General features: G+C 36.5%; 2 protein-coding genes across 5 annotated transcripts in view; one reads left to right on the forward strand and one right to left on the reverse strand.

Moving 5' to 3' along the window:
* The window catches only part of LOC127833768 (uncharacterized), a 232,837-nt gene extending 229,023 nt beyond the window's left edge, over positions 1-3,814 (reverse strand). For 3 of the 4 annotated variants that reach the window (XR_008027590.1, XR_008027589.1, XR_008027588.1), the window contains exons 1-2: positions 2,667-3,814; positions 880-1,885 (exon numbers count right to left, since the gene is read on the reverse strand). Coding sequence is in view for 1 of the 4 variants with exons in the window: in XM_052359193.1 (XP_052215153.1) it covers positions 1,327-1,885; positions 2,667-3,561 (1,454 nt within the window). In the remaining 3 variants the exon portion in view is untranslated. The remainder of the gene's footprint in view (positions 1-879; positions 1,886-2,666) is intronic. The other variant, XM_052359193.1, reaches the window with a different exon arrangement.
* Positions 3,815-9,168: 5,354 nt separating this feature from the next.
* Positions 9,169-15,865, forward strand: LOC127833779 (uncharacterized). Its single transcript, XM_052359236.1, has 3 exons — positions 9,169-10,009; positions 14,218-14,423; positions 15,779-15,865. The coding sequence occupies exons 1-3, from the start codon at positions 9,520-9,522 to the stop codon at positions 15,848-15,850; spliced, it is 768 nt and encodes a 255-aa protein (XP_052215196.1). The 5' UTR covers positions 9,169-9,519; the 3' UTR covers positions 15,851-15,865.
* The last annotated feature ends 2,292 nt before the right edge of the window (positions 15,866-18,157 follow it).

Consider the following 18,157-nt stretch of genomic DNA (forward strand, 5'->3'; position numbering starts at 1 on the left):
AATATACAATGTAACATTTCTTGAAGTTAAGTATACAAACACATTTTACATAATAACAAATGCAAAATACATAGCTAGTTCGAAATATTTCGAAATTCTTCAACGATAAAACCTTATAACAACACTATTCAATTTTCTTTAAACATAATAGTATTACGAGTTGACTTAACCACATCAATTCACGAAAATCAATATTAAATAATTGTGTATAAAGCCTGATCACATGGATAACATCTTACTAGTCATCTAACTCATGACCGGTGATATCTTATACAAGTGAAGTTTCTTGATGCCTTTAACTCTGTTGGACACTGCCAGCCTAGTGCCATCCTTAGACACACATATGCTGTAAGGATGCTTCATATTCACTGGGTAGGTACCGATAATGTTTCCATCAACACTCAGGTGAACGATTGAGTGCTTCCTAATACTGCACACCAGCACCGTGTATTTTGTAAAACAATGACGCTATTTTAAGTGTTTTAAAACTAATGTTAAATAATGTTAAATTCACAATACATAGGCAGTTTTAAATTCTGGTGCAATAAAAATGAATAACAACACTATTTAGTTTTCATCGATCAAAACGTATACCGTATTGATTTAAACATCACCATACCCGAACATTTATAATATATATGATGGTAGATCATTGCATGATCACATGGATCACGTCTTACTAGTCACCTAACGCATTGCCGGTGATATATTATACAACTTAAGTTTCATGGCGCCATGAGCACCGTTAGAAACCGCCAACCTAGTGCCATTCTAAGACAAACATATTATCCTCGGGTACCTCATATCCACTGGGTAGGTACCGAGAATGTTTCCATCAACACTCAGATGCACGATGGAGTTGTTATTCTTACTGCACACCAGCACCGTGTATTTTGTAAAACAATGACGTTATTTTAAGTGTATACCGTATTTATTTAAACATCACCATACCCGAACATTTATAATATATATGATGGTAGATCATTGCATGATCACATGGATCACGTCTTACTAGTCACCTAACGCATTGCCGGTGATATCTTAAACAACTGAAGTTTCGTGGTGCCATGAGCAATGTTAGACAACGCCAGCCTAGTGCCGTTCTTAGACAAAAATATGCTGTACGGATTCCGCATATCCACTGGGTAGGTACCGATAATGTTTCCATCAACACTCAGGTGCACGATGAAGTTCTTACCCTTACTACACACCAGCACCGTGTCACCAGGCCCTACACAGGCACCACGAGGCTTCTGTATGTTCTCATTAGTGACTGCTCTAGATGTGCCATTCACGGTGTCGTTCATGTACACAGTGTGAGCGTACCTGTCAGTCAGTACTAACGTGTTCTTAGACTGGACATACGTGCACGCACTCTCATCTAATTTGTAAGTCTTCATAGGAAACGTCAGGAAGTGATCAAAGTCTGACTCTACCCCGTCCACTGATATCATTCTCACAGGACGGGGATCATCGTACGTACTCATGACCATGTTAGATGGAGACATGCAGCATATAGAGAAGAACAGTGATGTTGTATTGATCTTCCTGGTCAGTGTGATGGTATTGTCTGTACTCACATACAGGAGACATACTACTTTACCACCACCCGTTACACACAGTGTATCATGAGACACACATACTACGCCACGTGGGGTACTCTTGAACTTGTACGGTGTTCCAAGTCTCTGTAGTCGCTCATTCAGTATGATACATTTCTTGTTCTTGTTATCCACGGCTACCAGTCTCCCGTCCGGCAGGAAGTCCAGTCCACTGAGGAGAGGCTCCCTCTCATCATCTCCAGTCTTGTGTAGATCCACGGATACAAGCAACTCCAGGGTGACAGGCCTTGGTGGGGACGACAAGCTGATGCTACTGGTGTCCACTAAAATAAAAGTAACAAACAATAATAATAATAACCCAAACGGGACTTTGTGTTATTTGGAAATTTATGTGTTTACTTAAAAGTATATAAAATTCATCAACATCATCATCGTCGTCGTCGTCGTCGTCGTCGTCGTCATCATCATCATCATCATCATCATCATCTTCTTCTTCTTCATCATCATCTTCATCATCATCATCATCATCATCATCATCATCATCACCATCATCATCAACAACAGTAATGCGTTGCAATACCTAAACCGTACAAATTTTTAAATCATGAAATCAACTAGGTTGAAATATAAATCTAATCGCCATCATGATTAAATTCAGTTCATGTTCCGTATTTATCTATTTATGGTCGCGCAGCTTACGTTAGTATCGTATCGCTTACAACAATTTTGCGTTTCTTTGTTCATTCCGTTTAAAATTTCAAAAGTTTTAAATTTACTAAATATATGAAAAAATGAACATGAAATATTTTAAATGATCAGTATATTCATTTAATAGGGATGTTAGTGGAATGATCTCAAATATTGCTAGTTACGTTTGTCTATTTTTACCGCATTGCACGCGCAATTCTGAACATACATTGTACATACTACATTTAATGATTTTGATTTTTAAATAACTGTTCGATTGTAACAATATCTAGTTAGTTAACTCGGAATAACACGTTTAAACTTCATACCGCTCCTTATTATCTGGACTGTCACTGCAATAGACAAATACCGTTATTAAAATTAGACCGAATGTAAATTAACTGTGAAATAAAATACCTGTCTTGTTGACATCATAATTCAGTTTTATAGAATTGCTTCCCATCTCAAGAAGTGAAGTAACCTGTTTTGGAAAAGACACTGTCATTGTTGATGAGAATGTAATCTTTCTTTGTTCATCTATAGTTGATTCGATAGTTTTCCGTTTCTCCTTCATTTGTTCTGAATAAATATACTGTTGACTGGGCGTTCCACGTTCTAAAACGACACAACACATCGACAATACATTGTTTAGTTCTTCCTTAACTTTGAGCGAGGCGTCACATTTATTCCCGATTCGTTTGACTTTTGCAGTTTTAAACTGTATTGCCTCACTTATTAATTTCTGCTTTGCTTCTTCAAATAGTTGTATGATACGATCTTTCATTGTATCCACCTCTGCAGAAATCTTTGCAATGGACTCATTTAAGCCAGTTTCCGACTGCTTACAATCCGCTATAAAAGCGTCAGCCTCGGATTGCATTTTTATCAATGATTGTTTTAATGCTTGCAGGTCGGGTCGTGTTTGTCTGGATACTTTGGCTATTTCATCCAATTTGTCACATTTCCGGTGAATAAGAACGCATGAAAGGCAACAAAGCTTAGAATGATCCTGGCAGAAAAACTCTATTTCTCGTCCATGCTCATGGCACTTGTCCATTCCTTTCATGTCGAGTATTACGGGCGCAGATTTATGGTCCTGTACATTGACAATATTATGCTGACCAGGCTTATATACCCTATGCGGATTTGTGCACGCATCACACAAGAACTCATCACAATCCTTGCAGAAAACCGTAGCAGTTTTTGATATGTTTGATTTCATACAGGGCTCGCATGATTGTGTCACAGCACTTTCTCCAATAAAGTCGCCTGCATTGTCTCGATTTGAATCCACAAATCTTTTAGAAGCCATTGTGAAATTGTGTTTGAACCTGTTTCTACTTTCGATTTGAAAACCACTGTTTCTAAGTTTAATATATACTTTCAATATCTTTTACATAAAAAATGAAATTATAGACAATTATATTTTCTTGCTTTATTACGTTGCCAAATTGTATATATGAACACCAACTGATATCCAAATAAAACAATAAAACACTATTACTGTCCTACTTCCTTCTACGCCCTAAAGTTTATCTCTGTGTGGCTAAAAGTCGTAAGGTAAATACCAATCGTGATACATCGACTATCTCCGGAACCTTCGTAAGATGATTTACTTTAGTATGGAATAAAACGTCTGCGGTTCGATAACAACCGAGTATACCATGACTTTTGGTTTGTCAGCAGAGCGTGTTCTCGTTCGTTTTATATCGGTTCTATGTAAGTTAGTTGGGTAAAATATATATCGTTGACCTTCGGGAGATTAAGCCATTTATGCATAGCGTCTAGAAAAAAAAGGCCTTGGCAAACAGCGTAGACCCAGATGAGACGCCGCATGGTGCAGTGACTGTCATGAATTGATTTATAAACAGCTAATGAAAAGAACTTGCCTCAAATGTATTCTCTCTATTACGTTAAATACAAATTCACATGATTCGCTGTGACCTTATGCACTACGTACGCAGGTATTGTAATGTCGAAACTTCCCAAAGTCAGTCCCCAGTAAAGGGCTTGTCCAAACATTACGATCACGACAAATGTATAATCGACGCTTGAGGTCGATCTTAATCCTCAAATCTAACTCCTGGTTAAGTTGATGCTAAACTCAGCAAATCTGAGATAATAAAAAATTAAGCTTTTGCTCAAACTGATAATGAGCAGCAAATCCTGAGTTGTGTTGCCACCCGTCTCCTTATCAACTCAACATGTCGGAAACAATTATTAAAGGGGACTTTTCACAGATTTTGGAATGTTTTGAAGTTTGTCATTAAATGCTTTATATTGATAAATGTAAACATTAAATTTTAAAAGCTCCAGTAAAAAATCAAAAATAAAATTTAAAAAAGTTTTAAAAAAAAGTAGCCCGCAGCAGGGCTCGAACCAGTGACCCCCAGAATCCTGAAGTAAAAACGCATTAGCCAACTGAGCTATCCTTACTAGCTTACATAAGAAGCGTATTTTATACGTTATATAAGCAATCTTCGTAGTTTCACAAATTTAAACGACAACAACAGAACTCTCCAAATTATTCAATCGTTTGGCGTTGCAACGCTTTATAATTTATAATAGTCAAACGATGCATATAATGGCAACTTTTTTCAATTTTGTCAATTTACCAAACCGTGAAAAAATCCCTTTAAAGTACATGTAGATTAATCTCAGAAGTATTAATTACAAAATCAACGTAAAAGCGATTTACATGGTATGTTATATATTCTCAAATACAATAAAGCCAGTATAAGTAAGTAAATATCCGAATTGACAAATTCTGATCCATTTATACATGGCATTGCTGCACACTTGTATGTATAATGCAGTTTTACATTTATCAGCACAATATGCTTCAATTCATGTTATGTCATGAGTTTTGATTGATTTTCGTGTCGTATTTGCAACACTAATTAAGGTCAAAGTTAGTAAGAAAATTAATGCCAGACACACAAACGTTTATCTATCGACAATGAATGAAATCAATTGGAGGTTATTTTGGAATAATTAAACAAACTGATAGAACACAACAATATAGTTTTCATGTATTTTCTTTTTATACCGACTGTCACTCAGAAAAGAGCTGAAATTACTGAGGCTTTCACGTATAGAAAAGAAAGAGCATCAACTGTGGGTTTTTCTGTATAAGTTATCATGATTATGGAAAGAGCCCTATGTTTGGAAAGTAGTTACACGTTTTTATCCAATAAGACGCACATATACTCCTTAACGTGGGGTTTACAACAGACCAAAGAAGAACATTATAATCATAATGGGCGACTTTTACGCCAAGATCGGTGAAAACCGAGGATATGAGATCATTGGGCACCAATGACTAGGCGAGATGAACGACAACGTTGAGAGATTCGCCGACATGTGTGTCACAGGTAACCTTCAAATGAAAAGGAAGAAATCAGTTTACCGTTACGTTCGCTTTGTTTGGGTAAATACGTATGTGTACTCGATACAGGTGATGCTTTCATCCGATAGCTTACGCATTGAATTGAACTTTAATTAAAGGTTACTACAACCGTATATTAAAGCTAATCTTTGTACTATGTGGTCAAAGTTCAACTTCGATTTACATTGATCTGTGTAAAACGACATTAAACATATTAACGTAGATGAAAAAGGTATATATTTTCACGGTGTCTCTTAATTTTTGGACATGTATTTTGGGGAATATGTGTGTGTATCTAGAGTTTCGAACACAATTTTTTATGTGTCCGAAAACGTATAGTAACTACGGTATGTAGAAATTACTTCCGTATTAAATACATCGCTTGCATATCATGAATTACATGTTGTGCTCTTTACCCGAAACATAAAGTACGTCTGACATCAAAAAATCATGTAAGCTTAGCTGTAATAAATAATTCATTCAACCACCGTGAAAGACAACTCAGTAAAAGCCGATTTTTGTCCCAGGTTCCCTCCCTTAGATAGAAATATTCCATTGTAAACAAACATGACCTGAGCCTTTAATGTGAGTTGGACTGTTCAGGTTATTGACCTAAGGCTTAGGTCAATAACCTGAACAGTCCAACTCATAATATTCTTCTACATCATTGAATAATTTTGAATGGACATTATACGGATGTCAGCATTTTTATTTATCAGTGATACGTAATTAAAACATCTGGTACATAAATCGGAATGTAGTGAAATGTGTTCCTGACTAGACGTTAAACTACCTTATTAATATGTCTGATGAACATTAACGTGTAATTTGGATCTATATCTGAAGGTAGAGAAAATCCGAATACATTATTTTGTTTAGTGTCAATACTTACAATAAAACTATGTAGTTTTACATTGGATGCACTCGTACAAATTTAAACCGTGGAATATCCGTTCATAATTAATAACTTAACATACCAATATGATGTGTTTTCTTGGACCTATTTAAAAGTAACTTTTACATGTATGATGTAGAGGATTAGAACAATAAAAAAGTAGGTGGTTAAATGTATAGTGTAAAGGAACTTAAAATTACATAATGTTTGTTGGTTATACATATCTGGGTGCAGAGGTATATAATGTTACTCGATGTCTTTATGTAAACAAACTCACGTTTTTTGTCTTAGCCATTATATCAACTCATAAGAAAGCAGACATAGACTATAAAAATCAAAATATACTATTGTAGAATTGTAAATTACATGTGTATGCCCTCAGCATCTACTGATACAGTAGAGCATATAGCAATGTGCCTGTCGTTCGTTCATTCGTTCTTCCGTTCGGTAGAGGTTAACCCAAAATGACACAGTATAGTAATTGTATAGTATAATAAATGCTGCCCACAAAACCGCAACACTTGCATGAATGTTGTCTTTTAACACTTTCAACACATGCAAATCGTCTACATTGACAACGACTTACTTTTATATTAAGACTAATTAAGACGGTCAAAATTCTTGGTTTACCCAAATGTATATGATTCGTTCAACATTGGTAATGCTTCTGACAAAGCTTAGGTACTTTCATGGACTATGTCTTTCAACACTTAAAAGTCACTTATATCACCCTATTTTATCGTGCCATTGACATTGGTCTACTATTGCACTTACACTCATTCAGAAGGTCAAAAAATTTGGTAGAGCCAAAATGACACGTTTCATTAAACATCCTTTTCGCTTACATACCCCATTTATGCCTAGCGTCTAGAAAAAAGGCCTTGGCAAACAGTGTAGACCTAGATGGGACGCCGCATGATGCCAGTGTTTTTTATGGCGATTTCGGGGCCGATATGCTGCCCCATTCCTCTAAGAAAAGAGTATATATTTTTCCCCAATGTTGTAGAATTTTTTTTTTTAGAAAGAACTCTCTTATGATAAATATATCTCAAATTTATTTTCATGTGTATTCATTTAATAAATATCATAACATATAAAAGAGTGAATTTTTAATTTTCCGCTTTTCCTAAAAACAACGCGTTTTCCCCCTTTGGACGGGCCCGGTCACCATTCCCCTATTTGTGAAAAAACAACAACACTGGATGCGGCGTCTCATCAGGGTCTACGCTGTTTGCTTAGAGGAATTTCTGTAAGAAATATTCTAAATATAGAAATAAATATACTAGACATCCCTTATTTTGGAAATAAATTGAACCAATTTAGAAGGATGGGAGAGATCACTTGGCATAAATGGGTTAAAAGCATTGGAATGTTCATGGATGATGTCTTTGAACTCTATCAACAGACCCACATCATCTGACGTCATTTTGACCTTGAGATTGACCTTCTTTAAAACAAAGTCTAATAAAGAGGGTCGAAGCTGAGCTCTTTGTTTGCTCACATTGACGCGTGTCGGCTTAAATAAAATATAACTGCTACACATCTGATATACTTTCATTATTTTTTATCTGTAAGCACCCTCAACACACTCTCATCACCTGACCTCATTTTAATCTTGATATTGAACTACTTTTGTACTTTTACTCTATAAGTAGGTCATTTTTTATTTTAAAGAAATTGACTATTCATATAACATCTATACTAATAACTGAAAACCTTTGATTATTCCATTTAATACTCAAAAGTTCAAAACTCACTCGTATCAACTGAACTCATTTTGACCATGGTGTTGACCTCCTTTTTCGAATAAGACTTATTCAGATAGACCGATTATTCAATTCAGACAAGACTTCCACAGGGGACATATACGTTTATTGACCACAACATATTTTAGTATGCCACTAGAGACTATTACGTTGAAGACGCGAACACGATATAAATAAGTCGTGAACAGTTATTATATCGCCGAATAATACTTAAATTAACTCCACCCACTTTCATTTATACCAGGTCACTGTCCGATAACACAGTTTTTGGCCCGCTTACGTGTAAAATGGGAATAAATTAACATCGGATAAACAGGGAATATTGTTCGATAGGATAGTATGAAATAATCATCGATATATAGCTGTAACATACTAATACTTATAATTTTCATAGAAGCTCTAAATCCAATATAACGCAAATTACGGTGTCCAATATTTATCCGATTATCCTATATAATCACGACTTCGCTTTCAAAAATAAATCTGGGCACATTTTTGGATAAATGTGTTTTGGATTTTCATACATGCAAACGTACGCCTTTTTTGAAGTGGAAAGCACACAGTGAATTATGTGACGGGGGTTTTCCAATTGAACATGTGCAAACCAGGTAACGTTATCTGCGCGCATCGTGAGCAGTTCAGATTCAATTTTAACAGCCATGGGCAAGTGATTTTAAATTTATATTAAATGCAACATGTCCACATTATTTTCTGGAAATGGGCGATAGTAAAGTAAATTTTGGTTAACAATAAACCTGCAATTTCATATATGATTATCTTAATAGTCTAAATTACTATTATAATTTCTCTTTGCTGTAACGTTTTCAGGTGCAGTTAAGCAGACGGTATTTAAATAAATACCGTCTACGAATAATCATGAAATGAAACACCTTAGGAAAACTTGTTAACAGCGTCAAAGCTGTAAGTTATTCAACAGAACGATAGCACTTAAATTGTAACAGCATTATCATGTAAAACAATTATAAACACACGGTATTTTTCACACCTTTATTCGCATCAAACAATACGTTATCGCACTGGTTTTGTCAAATGTCTCAGAATGGATTAACCATTAATCTTGTATAATAGAGTAATAATTCAAACAATGCGAGGGGCTTCGCATAACTTGAATTTTATGAAAACATTTAAAAAAGAAGAAATTGACACTTGGGGGAAAAGGGAGCAAAGACCCACCCGGGTTATATTAGATTCTGCGTTAAAATGGAGCACGTTATATTGAATGTACAGTGTGCTTACAAAGAAATGGGAGATGCTGCGACAGAACGGAAGCCCTTGTTATCGAAGTCGTCTGTAGGAGCAACCGGGCCACCCCATGCTAGATATACTAGTGAGCTTGCAAGTGAATACCATCAAGTGAAAGAGAAACTTATAACGAACAGAAATAGACACAACTCAATATCAAGCAATATCTCATCAAACGAATCAAGTCCGCTGTTGTGCGGTGCCGACAAAGACAGTGACGTTGGTTACAAACATTACATTACATACGGCGGTATATGTTCAGGCGTATCCGGAGTTTGGGGTTGCGATTCCCAAGTTGTCGTTTCCAGTTTGGAACCATCGATTAATGCGATAGAGGAAAGGCCTGATGATGACGAAATCGTGGAGAATACAGACGTTTTGACGTGTTCACCAAATACACGGCTTTACATATATGGTCTACTTGTGTTCTTGTGTATTGCAGGTTTATGTAAGTATGAAACCAATACTCGTTTGCGTGTTTTGTACATTGCCATAATCAATTGAGAAATGTTTCCCCGTGAAGTAAGTGTATTGCAAGATTTACGTTTAATGTGTATTTTATTTGTGAAATGCTACACTCTGTATATAACGATTCAAGTTATATATAATTGTGTATTGTAGTAAGCTAACCTGGGAGTGAAGTGCTCGTTAGCCATTGGTTTAGGGTATAAACTTTCAGGCGTCGCCCGTGGTGCGTACTCGTCTTCACTTTAGGGCCGTTATCGCGATAGAGACTTTCCTTTTCTATATTAAATTTTATCCAAACCTATACATTTGATTATAACCATCAAATCTTGATTGGGATTATTTTCGGACCATGAAGCCAGTGTTACTAGAGCTACTGATATTTTTGCATGCGCATTTTTAACATGATATTTTTTCCCGTTTATTTATAAGAAAAAGGAACAAATATCATTATTGAAGATAGCAATCTTTTTATGTAATATTCACTAGCCTTACGCAAGCAAGATTTGAACTAGAACCGCCAGAGTTATTGCCCTTTTGTTAAAACGTAGAAAAGGACATTATACAAGATGGAGAAAATTTTCATCAAATCTTCACCACCCTTGCACAGTTTGTTAAGGACAATATAAAGTTTATGATTAACCCAGGCCCTGCCAATTTTAATCCCATACTAGGACAATAAGTTGAAGGCTAACCCAGGTCCAGCTAATATAAATCCCATACTATGACAATAAGTTGAAGGCTTACCCAGGTCCTGCTTATATAAATCCCATACTATGACAATAAGTTGAAGGCTTACCCAGGTCCTGCTGATATAAATGCCATACTATGACAATAAGTTGAAGGCTTACCCAGGTCCTGCTAATATAAATCCCATACTATGACAATAAGTTGAAGGCTTACCCAGGTCCTGCTAATATAAATCCCATACTATGACAATAAGTTGAAGGCTTACCCAGGTCCTGCTAATATAAATCCCATACTATGACAATAAGTTGAAGGCTTACCCAGGTCCTGCTAATATAAATCCCATACTATGACAATAAGTTGGAGGCTTACCCAGGTCCTGCTAATATAAATCCCATACTATGACAATAAGTTGGAGGCTTACCCAGGTCCTGCTAATATAAATCCCATACTATGACAATAAGTTGAAGGCTAACCCAAGTCCTGCTAATATAAATCCCATACTATGACAATAAGTTGAAGGCTTACCCAGGTCCTGCCAATATAAATCCCATACTATGACAATAAGTTGAAGGCTTACCCAGGCCCTACCAATATAAATCCCATAATATGACAATAAGTTGAAGGCTTACCCAGGTCCTGCTAATATAAATCCCATACTATGACAATAAGTTGAAGGCTTACCCAGGTCCTGCCAATATAAATCCCATACTATGACAATAAGTTGAAGGCTTACCCAGGCCCTACCAATATAAATCCCATACTATGACAATAAGTTGGAGGCTTACCCAGGTCCTGCTAATATAAATCCCATACTATGACAATAAGTTGAAGGCTTACCCAGGCCCTACCAATATAAATCCCATACTATGACAATAAGTTGGAGGCTTACCCAGGTCCTGCTAATATAAATCCCATACTATGACAATAAGTTGAAGGCTAACCCAAGTCCTGCTAATATACATCCCATACTATGACAATAAGTTGAAGGCTTACCCAGGTCCTGCCAATATAAATCCCATACTATGACAATGAGTTGCAGGCTAACTCAGGTCCTGCTAATATAAATCCCATACTATGACAATAGGTTGGATGCTTACCCAGGTCCTGCTAATATAAATCCCATACTATGACAATAAGTTGGAGGCTTACACAGGTCCTGTCAATATAAATCCCATACTATGACAATAGGTTGAAGGCTTACCCAGGTCCTGTCAATATAAATCCCATACTATGACAATGAGTTGGAGGCTTACCCAGGTCCTGCCAATATAAATCCCATACTATGACAATAAGTTGAAGGCTTACACAGGTCCTGTCAATATAAATCCCATACTATGACAATAAGTTTGAGGCTTACCCAGGTCCTGTCAATATAAATCCCATACTATGACAATAAGTTGAAGGCTTACCCAGGCCCTACCAATATAAATCCCATACTATGACAATAAGTTGGAGGCTTACACAGGTCCTGTCAATATAAATCCCATACTATGACAATAAGTTGAAGGCTTACCCAGGTTCTGCTAATATAAATCCCATACTATGACAATAAGTTGGAGGCTAACCCAGGTCCTGCTAATATAAATCCCATACTATGACAATAAGTTGAAGGCTTACCCAGGTCCTGCTAATATAAATCCCATACTATGACAATGAGTTGGAGGCTAACCCAGGTCCTGTCAATATAAATCCCATACTATGACAATAAGTTGAAGGCTTACTCAGGTCCTGCTAATATAAATCCCATACTATGACAATAAGTTGGAGGCTAACCCAGGTCCTACCAATATAAATCCCATACTATGACAATAAGTTGGAGGCTTACACAGGTCCTGTCAATATAAATCCCATACTATGACGATAAGTTGAAGGCTTACCCAGGTCCTGCTAATATAAATCCCATACTATGACAATAAGTTGAAGGCTTACCCAGGACCTGCTAATATAAATCCCATACTATGACAATAGGTTGAAGGCTTACCCAGGTCCTGTCAATATAAATACCATACTATGACAATAAGTTGAAGGCTAACTCAGGTCCTGCTAATATAAATCCCATACTATGATAATAGGTTGAAGGCTTACCCAGGTCCTGCTAATATAAATCCCATACTATGACAATAAGTTGAAGGCTAACCCAGGCCCTACCAATATAAATCCCATACTATGACAATGAGTTGAAGGCTTACTCAGGTCCTGCTAATATAAATCCCATACTATGACAATAAGTTGAAGGCTTACCCAGGTCCTGTCAATATAAATCCCATACTATGACAATAAGTTGAAGGCGAACCCAGGTTCTGCTAATATAAATCCCATACTATGACAATGAGTTGTAGGCTTACTCAGGTCCTGCTAATATAAATCCCATACTATGACAATAAGTTGAAGGCTTACCCAGGTCCTGCTAATATAAATCCCATACTATGACAATAAGTTAAAGGCTTACCCTAGTCCTGCCAATATACATCCCAAACAACCCATAATTTGAGTCGTGTTCTGAGAAAACTGGACATTATGCATGTGCGTAAAGTGTCGTCCCAGATTAGCCTGTGCAGTCCGCACAGGCTAATCAGGGACGATACTTTCCGGCTAAATTGGATTTTTGCTAAGAAGAGACTTCATTTAAACGAAAAAATGTCATAAAAGCGGAAAGTGCCGTCACTGATTAGCCTGTGCGGACTTCACAGGCTAATCTGGGACGACACTTTACGCACATGCATTAAGACCAGTTTTCTCAAAACGCGACTCATTTAAACTTCTAACCCCTCTGCAGATTGAGAATTGTGCCAAAGATACGTTCAGGTATTGTAATTATCGGACCTAGCACAGCGGTTTAATTTCATTTTCGATAGTACTCGCTTATAGTGCTTTTTTGGGTCGTCTTAGCCCTCTGAATATAACTACATTCGAACGTATCTTATTTGTTCCATTATTGCCGTAGACCATACACTTAATTTAAAATGATCTATGCCCAAAGATGAACATGTGTTAGCGTTAATGAAAAATTACAGAATCCCGAACATTCGTTTCCACGGCTAATCGTTTATGCGCTTATTTTGACAAGGCGGAAATTCGTTCGTTCCTACGTTATTTTGACACCCCGGGTAATCGATGTTACGTTATCTTGACAGCCCGGACACGCTCTTCTTCATTATTTCTTCAAATAAGCGTAGGAACAATCGTCCGTCCGAACGAATGTCCGGATACCACAAACAAAACACGGCACACTTAACCCATTTATGCGTCTAGAAAACAGGCCTTGGCAAACAGCGTAGACAGAGATGAGACGCCGCATGATGCGGCGTCTCATCAGAGTCTGAGGTGTTTGCTTAAAGGAATTTCTGTAAGAAATATTCTAAATATAGAAATAAATATACTAGACATCCCTAATTTTGGAAATAAATTGATCCAATTTAGAAGGATGGAAGAGTCCACTAGGCATAAATGGGTTAATAAACATGTTCTGCACCAACTAATAAAAGTCCACAACAATTTCAGGTGAATACATCACCAGTGAAAGTCCGTCGGCTCTTCAGAAGCACGTGGTTAAGGACATTGACATCTCCGAGACGCAGTACATGGGCTTTTACTCCACCGTCCAGTGGGCGGAAATCATCTCAAGTCTCGCGGGAGGCTTTATGGTGGACCGGATCGGCAACCCCATCAGTCTGGTTACCTCCGCCGGATTGATCACAATCGCGCAAGTGGGTTGTTGATTATGAAAGAAACATAAAAGTGAAATAAAAAATCAACAATCATAATAATGATTATGATGATGATGATGATAATGATGATGGTGATGATGATGATGATGATGATGATGATGATGATGATGATGATGATGATGATGATGATGATGATGATGATGATGATGATGATGATAGATGATGATGATAGAGTATGATGTTGATGATGATGATGATGATGATGATGATGATGATGATGATGATGATGATGATGATGATGGTGATGATGATGAAGATGATGATAATACAATTATTTTTAAAGTACTACTACTAATAATGATAATTATAATGATAATTATAGTAATAAAAATAATAATAATTATAATATCTCTTTTCCAATCGTGTTTAATATTTGAAAGTTATGCATTTACTTTTTTACATGTCTTTGGTACATTAATATTAAAGCACTTGATTACGACTAAACCTGGGTATGAGATGTACATGTTATTGCATGAATCATTAGCATATTATTCATTAGAATACCTCGTAGAATATTAATAGCAATGTCATCTGGTATGCGCATCGCACTTCTGCGCAATACAGTTTATGTCTTAATCTTAATATGAGTCTTGTTCTGAGAAAACTGGGCATAATGCATAACTGGATTTTCGTGTAGAAGAGACTTCCTTTAAACGAAAATACCATAAAAGCGGAAAGTTTCGTCCCTGATTAGCCTGTGCGGACTGCATAGGCTAATCTGGGACGACACTTTACGCACATACATTATGCCCAGTTTTGTCAGAACGCGACTCGCATAAACTGTGTATACACATCAAAGTCTTATTGCTTGTTAATCTTTAAATGGCAATTATAAGCAATGTTTTGCTTTGCACATCATAAAAAATGCATTAATGCATTCGTACAGGGATTTGTATCTTATGAAAGGTCGTAAGTTGCGGCTTGTTGTAAGATATGAGCCGTGCTGTGTGAAAAGAAGGTTTAATGCATGCGCGTAAAGTTTCGTCCAATATTAGCCTCTGCAGGCCGCACACGCTATTCAGGGACGACACTTTCCGCTTTTATGATATTTTCCGTTTAAAGAAAGTTTCTTCTTAGAAAAAATCCAGTTTAGGCGGAAAGTGTTGTCCCTGATTTGCCTGTGCGGACTGCACATGCTACTCTGGGTCGACATTTTACGCCCCCCCTTTTTACAGAGCAAGGCCCATTTTATTAAAAACAGGCAATCCTTACTTTCCTATCGCCAGTCGTCTTCTCGATTTGTTTCATTAGCTGCCACAGAACTAGATATTGTGGATGTGGAAAGAGTTATTTCAAACTTGAAAAATAATACAAACACATGCCTTTAAATTCAGACGATATTTGCCGTAGGGGCTCTTCTCCGAAACTATGGGACGATGTTTGGCGCTCGAATATTCCTCGGGTGAGTACCGAAGTTGAAGAAATTGAAACGCGTGGAGCACGCACTAATAATAATACGTACGTTTGCTTAACCCTTACAGATCGTCATGCTGGAAATTATTATTAATAGATATGAAACACATGTTCAATATGTTAAAGGGATCTTTTCACGGTTTGGTAAATTGACAAAATTGAAAAAAGTTGTTTCAGATTCGCAAATTTTCGTTTTAGTTATGATATGTGTGAGGAAACAGTATTACTGAACATTTACCATAGTCCAATATAGCCATTATATGTATCTTTTGACGATTTGAAAACCTAAAAATTATAAAGCGTTGCAACACGAAACGATTGAATAATTTGGAGAGTTCTGTTGTTGTCGTTTAACTTTACGAAACTACGAAGATTGCTTATATACGGTATTAAATACGTATACTGTGTTTATGCGGCGGAATAGCCGAGAGGGCTAATGCATTTTTACTTCAGACTAACTCCAGGACTCCGGGTGTCACTGGTTCGAGCCCAGGTACCGGCTACTTTTTTTTCCTTGTTTTAATTTTATTCTTGATTTTTTACTCGAGCTTTTAGGATCCAATGTTTACATTTATCAATATAAAGCATTTAATGACAAACTTCAAAATATGCCAAAATCTGTGAAAAGGCCCCTTTAACTGTTTAATCGGGGAAATTAATGTCGTACAATTTTCTTGTTTACAAAACAGCAGCAATATATAAATCGTGATTGTGTTTCTTTAAGTCGTTGCTTTATTAAGATTTGTTTGGAAATTCATGTCGACGTTTTAGATTATAACTATTACATTGTATATATAATTCTGAAGTGTTTGGCAATTCAAATTGCATACATTTTACGCATGCGATTCCGTAGCAATCGCCTTTATGCAGTTGCTGATTTAACAAACGTATGCCCTTAATTCACATGAACACATGAATTTGAACACAAATAACAGTAATTGGCTCAGCAAAATTACCGTTGAAACTTTGTTACAGTGACCAACAGTTTTCAGTGACCTAAAACTGGTGGACTATCGGCCTAATATAGAGCTACTATATACCCAATATACAATATGTTTGGTGGACCGACCAAAAAATTATGGAATCGGCCTTTGCAATGTCTTTTAGTCGGAGACTGCATAAAACCATTAGGTTCCTACTTATTCGTAACACCATTAGGATCCTACTTATTCATAACACCATTTGGATCCTACTTATTAGTAAAACCGTAAGTAGATCTATCATACTTAATCGTAACACCCGAAGCCGACTCGTTTTAAAAGGGGCGTTTACTTTATTAAAAATATTCATTGTCGCTTTGTAAATTCATGTTTATATATGCTCATTTAAACTCACGTTAACCTCACAGAAACACACTGTTCATGTACATTATTTCCAGACTCGTATCAAGTACTTTGGTGATCGCTTGCGACAACTTGGTCGTGAAATGGTTCCACATGAAGGAGTTGAACATGGTGCTGGGTTTGAAAATCAGTTTTGCAATGGCGGTAAGATTTGACATTGCTTATATTTTCTATGTTGAATATAGCTATTGATAATACATGTTATTTTTGAAGGAAGAAAGATACGTTTACTGAGCTTGGCGTGGAAAACTTGAACAACGAGCCCTGTCGACGGGATAATATTTTCGTGGCAAGAAGATAAACTAATCTGTATACAATAGACATACACTCGGTATTCTATTGATCACAGCGTTTTCTTAAAAGACATGTCGCACTTCTGAAAAAAAAACAAGATCAAGAAAATGACATAGTTTGCCATAAAAACTTAAATACAAGAAAAAACAAAATCTTATGACGTCTTTAAAATAATAACGTGACGGCATTCATTTGTGCATGACAGCTTTATCCCAACTATTCTGAAGTAAAGCAAAATTGTGACGGTGCGCCTTCGGATGATGAGATTTGCTTGAAATCATTAATGCTGACGTACTCCTATACATAAACCCATATCATAACAATGCACAGTCACTTTAAAATGTCATCCATTTTATTGTCATATCAGCTGATGCGTTCGAAAAACTTGTACAAGTATGTGCGTGCCCCAACGTCACAATGAAAGTTAATGTACGCATGCATTGCAGTTACATGTACATGCCTTTAATTTATAAAAGTTAACGTTACTTTGTTTAAACAAATCCGTTGATATTTATTTTGAACATTTTTTAATTATTTGTGTAATCATGCTTCGTCGTTCTTAAATTACTTTAATGGAATGAGTCAACTCGCAGAATACTTCATTGCGCTGATGTTTATTTCAGAGTAGCGTTATGACACTCAATATGATGGACCCCATATATC

Source organism: Dreissena polymorpha, chromosome 6 (genome assembly GCF_020536995.1).
Source record: "Dreissena polymorpha isolate Duluth1 chromosome 6, UMN_Dpol_1.0, whole genome shotgun sequence".
NCBI lineage: Eukaryota > Metazoa > Mollusca > Bivalvia > Myida > Dreissenidae > Dreissena > Dreissena polymorpha.